Genomic DNA, 6,717 nt, shown 5'->3' with positions numbered 1-6,717 from the left:
CCCTACAGGTAGGAATATATAGTCAAACGGTTGTTATATTTTGTCTGTAGGCCAGGAAAACAACAATCTAAGAAATATTACACGCTCCTATGCGTCTACCACATGCTTTAACATACCCACCAGCATAAAATGGATTCGTATACATCAACATATCCTCATTTCTCACAGTTCACCAGTTTTGGTAGTTCGTTGATACCGTCACCGTCCTTTGCAGTGTGAACGTTGACGCACACTTTCGCCTCCTTGCTTTGCGTTTCTTGCTATCACAGTATTTTGTACTCTGACAGAAATTAGCAACATTCAGGAATATGGCTCACATTATCGTAGTGGCGAGTTACATATTTGTAACCGTGCTAACAAAAGGACGGTACGCACACAGCACTTCGAGGGGCGCCGTCGAAGTTTGTTCATTCACTTTGATGGCTCCAAAAGTCGGCGAGAGTTGTCGGAGTCTGAGAGAAGCCCTGGATGGACGCAGGGAAACAGATTTCGACATTAATGAATTGAAGAACGCCTTGCAGACACTTATTCAAGACTTTGAATCATGGAAGAGAAACTGCCCATGTAATGGTAATTCAGGCCTAGGTAAGTGGAAGACCCAGTGATTGCAGTATTACCACACGGGACAGAGGATCAAGAGCAAACGAATAAACAAACAAAAAAACAAAAAACAAACAAAAAACACATAAATATAACAGACAAACATCAACGATAGTGTAATCACAAATCAGTATCAACAATAATGAATATTTGGCAGTATCAAGAATTAGTACATGTTTTTCTGTATGCGAAATAGTGTAATTATGATTACTCTGTTGTTGATGTTCGTCAGTATTTATTTATTTATTTATTTATTTATTTATTTATTTATTTATTTATTTATTTATTTATTTATTTATTTATTTATTTATTTGTGTGTGTGTTTGTGTGTGTGTGTGTGTGTGTGTGTGTGTGTCTTTGTTTCGTAAACAAAACTAACTGAGGCTGAACCCCCTGTGCTATTACATGCAAACAGATATTATTGCGCCCTACACTGTATCTCCAGTAAACCTGACCTTATTACGACATCTTAATTTCGAGAAAACTTCTTCACGACGCTTGTATGCTATCATGTTTTGCAGACGGGGTAAGGAAACCGTTATTACTAGTATTTACGGCCAAGGTTATTCGAAAACTCATGGGTACTCGAAAAATGAGGAAATGAAGGAAGCTGTGCTTTTTACCTTCCGTATTAAAGTTTGTGTGTGTGTGTGTGTGTGTGTGTGTGTGTGTGTGTGTGTGTGTGTGTGTGTGTGTCTGTCTGTCTGTCTGTCTGTGTCTGTATGTCTGTGTCTCTGTGTATGACTGTGTCTGTGTGTGTCTGTATCACCATTTTCTACAAAACGACTGCCTCAATTCAAACGAAATATGGTACACATGTTCCATAAGGTAATGGCAAGAACTGATTAGATTTTTGGTAAACAGTCCATGAATATTAATGAGCAATTTGTGTAATGAATGGTTTTCGGTAATTAGGCTATATCTTAAGAATGCACGCTTCAAATTCAATATAATTTGGTACATATATTTGCCTTACCTAAGCGCACCTGGCCTAAAAGTATTATCGATGTAGCTCTTACTTTTAATAAGATATTGGCATTTTTCGGTAATTAGACATGATGGCCACAAGAAAGAAAGTTGTTGTTTCTGGTGGTGTGACGACGAGAATTTTGTTTTAATTGTTCATGATTAGTTTGGCAAGTGTCTTCCCTGAAGGAGCAATTGATGTAGGGAGAGTTATTTTACTACTAGTATTTGTTTTACTATTATTTATTTTTCTTTTACATTTGGTACTTTTTAAAGTCAGGGGAGGGGATTTTTCAAAATGTTCTCTTTTTTTCATAACCTCTGTCATGAAATTGGAGAGTGAATGATAGGAGCTAGCCACACTAAACCATGCATTGATGGTGTAGTGGTCTATGACTTAACAAAAACACATAATGTAAAAACAAAACAGTGCAACAATTCAACAATTCAACCAGATGTAAACTGAATGTCTTCCGTAAGGGCAAAGTTTTGAGATTGTCGTTCCTACAGACAATTGTTGGAATACAACAGAACATATGTAATAAGTTATTTTTTCTCATTGATTACTATTTGCTCATTGCCGTTAGTGATCTCTTGGCCAACCACAACATGTACTGTGACATTTGTTGAGAATGTAAAAAAAAACCAAGCGCATCGTCGTACTACTTTAGACAACATTTCCTGACGAGAAACTATTTTTTCCTTTTTAGTGGCCTACAAAAATATGCCAATAATTTATTAAAACTAAAAGCTACATCAATAATATTTTCAGGACAAGTGCGCTTTGGTATTGCAAATGCATGTATCAAATTATATTGAATTTGAAGTGTGCATTCTTGAGATATAGCCTAATTACCGAAAACCATTAATTATGTAAATTTCTCGTTAATATTCTTGGGATGTTTACCGAAACCTAATCAGTTCTTGTCACTACCCTACAGAACACATGCAATAAATTTCGTTTGAATTGAGCCAGTCCTGTTTTAGAAAATGGTGATAAAGTCGCACCACTTTAGACGACATTTGCTGACGAGAAACTATTTTTTTCTTTTTGTGGCCAATCGAAAATATGCCAATAACTTATTAAAACTAAAAGCTACATTAGTAATATTTTCAGGACAGGTGCGCTTTGGTATTGCAAATGTGTGTACCAAGTTATAATGAATTTGAAGCGTGCATTCTTGAGATTAGCCTAATTACCGAAAATCATTAAGTATGTAAATTGCTCATTAATATTCACGGGATTTTTACCAAAACCTAATCAAGTCTTGCCATTACCTTACGGAATACGTCTTCAAATCTCGTTTGAATTGAGCAAGCCATTATGGAGAAAACGATGACACAGACAGACAGACAGACAGACAGACAGACAGACAGACAGACAGACAGACAGACAGACACACACACACACACACACACACACAGAGACTTCCACCCATAAATATATCTCTTCCTTACGGAAGAAAAAATGGAACAAGCTTAAGTGGTAACAACATTGGGATTTCTCCAAGTTTTTATGCAATCATATGTTCACTAATTTTCAAGTTCTTGGTCCTTGTCCAAAAAAATAAATCATTGGTATTTAGATTAGGTAATTGTGACTAGCTGTCGTATCTTTCTAAACAATATATACTCTGAAGAAATGACTTAAAATTACATAATTTTAATTGCCTTCTTGTTCTAAGTTGTAATGTGTGGTACGTTATTTTCAAAAGACGGCTTACTGGGAACTGTTGTTGTGAATGGAATATTTTTTTACGTAGTTAATAGTATATGTGTAATGTAATATATATGATTTGATAGACAATAAGAAATTGTCCCCACTCCTGAATGTAGGGGATCACGAAAGTCGAGGATGGCAAGCTTTCCTGTGTTGAGAATAGGAAGCGGACATTTGAACAACATTTTTGACCACTAACTCAATAGTCTGGGACTTGAAATTTCTTGCATAAATCATGAAATTGCGAGACTTCCCTTACGGAAGGGCATTAAGTTTAAATCTGGTGTCTTTCTTTTTAGCTTTTTTCGTTCCACGAAAAAACCCTCACCCCCCCCCAAAAAAAACCCCCAAAACCCCCAATAAACAAAAAAACCCCAACAACTCACAGTTAGATATAATATCGAAGACAGCATAATCATCGTGAATGCTAAATTGATGTCGATGGACTAGTATATTGGCAAATGTGAGAGTTTGGGAGGGGGGGGGGAGACTTGCATTGACAAGGGAGTTACTGACATGTCGGAGGGGGGCCTCAGGTATTTGTCGGTTGTTCGTCGATTCCTCTGTCCCTAGGCCATGAATAAGAATTCGGTTCCACAAGGGGGTGTTCACTGATAACTTCAAGGAAGCAGAAGATTTTGGGAGGGGGGGGGGTGTCATGAATTTCCCCCTAGAAAGTTGAAAATTTAGAGGATTTTTGATGTTCTATCTTAATGATACAAGCAGATTTGGAGCTCGGCAATTACATCATAACAGAGAGTGTATCATAATCCATATTTTGATATTTACTATTCTGATTACCTAATTAAATATACTAAATTATTGTTATCATAATTCTGCTGTCGTGAGGTTTGTTGCGAGAGGGGTAATCAAAAAGCAAAATAACTCTTGAGGCTACGAGTAGTTTCATTCATTATTTTGCAATGATCACAGATCACCAGAAAAATACATCACTTTGAACGAGTATCCTCCACGTCCCCCTTAGAAATTAAAAAACAGACACTCTATAAAGACTTGAATGGGTTTTACATTGTATTTATACTTTTGGTATTGCACGAGTACATGCCTACGTAGTATTTCTCTTTCTGTCTTTTTTTACTTTTTCAGACAAAATTTTGGCAAACAATGTCATCGCTCGTTACTCTCTCGATGGTGATGCCAACGATGTGTCGGGTAATGGTTACAACGGCAACAAAGTTGGTGGTGTCGCATTTGTGGCAGGAGGTATTTCCGGACAAGCAGCAAGTTTCAATGGAATTAGTAAAATCAACGTGGAAAGTTTGCGAAATGCCAATTGGGGGTCCCGTTTTTCAGTGAGTGTTTGGTTCAAGAGAACTGGTCAGTGGCAGAGTTAGTATCGTTTCCAATGGTTACCCTACATCGGGCAGTTGGGAAATACGCATGGGCAGAGAATCGTCAGGACAAATGCTCGGTGGGGGCGTCGTCACAGCTGATAATCCTGCTACATGGAATTACGTACACCGGGTCGCCAGCCGGAATGACTGGCACCACGTCGTAATGACATATGATGGCCAAACACTCAATTATTTCCTTGACAACGTGAAACAGGAAGGTGATGAAGACTGTTGCCATGGAGATATTTTAATTAAGGATTCACCACTGACCATTGGCCAGGCTGGTGTAGGGAAATTCAATGAATATGTTTACGGTCTGATTGATGAAGTTGTAATCTTCAGTAAGGCGTTGTCATCTAGTGACGTCAGCACCATCTATGATGAATTGAAACCTCAGTAGGAAATCTGTAAGGCCAGAAAAAAAAAGAAGCTGTTCAACGGGCCCTACCTACCCATATTTTTGGCATTTCAATTTTTTTTTTGGTGATGGGCAAAATATCCTCATGCTGGCTTTGCATGTCAGTGAAATGCACACTTTGTTTCAAAATTAAGGGAATTTCTTTATATTTTCTGAATAGTACATGTAACAATATACATTTGAGTCAATTCCAAATTATGTGCTATCAGTGGTTTACTTGGCTCTGATGATGCATACAAGCATGAATTGAGATAAAATTAAACTGTTGCATATCCAATATTCACTAAACGAAATGAGCAAAACTTTATGACCATGGGAAGGGCAGTCATTGGGCCATCAAAAGTCTGATAGTCTGAAAGTCTTCAAATGTTGTACTCTTTCTTTATTCATGATTTTTTTGGAATCAAATTAAAGTTCAGGAGAAGTCATTTACCACATCTGCAAAATATCTTTCAGCTTTGCCACAACAAAATACACTTCATGGCCAGATAAAATGTACTGCATGTCATAATTGTCTCTCAATTCTGGTATTTTAAAACCACATTCAAGCTTTGTAAGACTTTAAATTATGTTTTTTGTTTGATATTTTATGCCTCTAAATGGCCTCCTATATTGTCTTATTTTCAAAAAAGTTTGCATTTTTGAAGATGTATCCTTCCAATCAGTAGCAATCACGGTAATAATTGTCTTTCTCCCAAAACAAGATGGAAGGTGGCTGACTAAGTACCTCCCTTCATAGGTCAGAGCTAATTATGAGACATCTCCTTACAAGTATCCATGTGAAATGCACACCCTTTGTCAAGTAATATCATTTGGACTGTTATTGTAGTTGATTATCACTTATTTTTAATGCATCATTGTACCTGTGCTACCATATATAATTTTATACCTCCTATAGTGTAGGTGACAGAACGAGTGGCTAAAATAATTCTGGAGTTTCATTTAGCGGGTCTTAACATAGTTTGAGAGGAGCCACAAAATTTGTTTAACCGTAAATTGTGCACATTTCCTAACTAGAGCTGAAGGAAATCAATTGCCATACAGACAAATTGCAAGAGATAAAATCAAAATGAATGAATAAGTACAATGTAAACTCAACTTCAAATGTTTTGCCATCATTACACGTGGTTTGTTTTTACATCCTTTGTAAAAAAAAAATAAAAAAAATCGACCTACCTACCCACCCAATGTGTCGGGTTATGTTGCCCGTTGAACAGCTTTTTTTTTTCTGGCCTAACAAGAAATTGAGCATTTCCCTGGTTTAGATCGTAGGAACTGAGAGTGACCGTTGGTGGCGTCATTAGTAGAAAACGTGTACCAATATTTTGTATGTGTGTCCAGAGTGTTCGTCGATGTTTAGACAGTTTCTAGTTGCTCTTTTTTCATTGTGTTATGCTGTAATGTGAAATAAAGTGCTTACTTGTTTATTGATTTGCTATTTTGAAATGTTGTTTGGGTGAAACAGAACTTAATTAAATCAACTGCAGAGCCAATCATGAACAAGCAAATGACATCTGCCCCACATACACACTTGCTCTAAAGTACTAAATACTAAGAACAGTAAACTGCCATAAATAGTACATTGAGTGACAGGTTTAAGCTGAGAATAAAAAAAATGCATTGTCAATCCACTTCAGACAAAATGTTCTTACCAGAAA

The 6,717-nt window shown here is 36.8% G+C and overlaps 1 protein-coding gene across 2 annotated transcripts; it reads left to right on the top strand.

Annotated features, from left to right (window-relative positions):
* Positions 1-401: 401 nt before the first annotated feature.
* LOC144434623 (uncharacterized) lies at positions 402-6,394 on the top strand. 2 transcript variants are annotated; one of them, XM_078123109.1, is made up of 3 exons: positions 533-585; positions 4,394-5,052; positions 6,297-6,394. In XM_078123109.1, exon 2 carries the CDS (start codon positions 4,688-4,690, stop codon positions 5,039-5,041), a length of 354 nt encoding a protein of 117 aa, XP_077979235.1. In that variant the 5' UTR covers positions 533-585; positions 4,394-4,687; the 3' UTR covers positions 5,042-5,052; positions 6,297-6,394. The 2 variants fall into 2 exon arrangements, with proteins under 2 accessions (XP_077979234.1, XP_077979235.1); XM_078123108.1 differs by lacking the exon at positions 6,297-6,394 and having other exon boundaries at positions 402-585; positions 4,394-5,046.
* Positions 6,395-6,717: the final 323 nt, after the last annotated feature.

The sequence above is a fragment of the Glandiceps talaboti genome, chromosome 4 (assembly GCF_964340395.1).
Source record: "Glandiceps talaboti chromosome 4, keGlaTala1.1, whole genome shotgun sequence".
NCBI lineage: Eukaryota > Metazoa > Hemichordata > Enteropneusta > Spengelidae > Glandiceps > Glandiceps talaboti.
The sequence above is the reverse complement of the archived record's forward strand: the minus strand, read 5'-3'. Positions and strand labels throughout refer to the sequence as shown.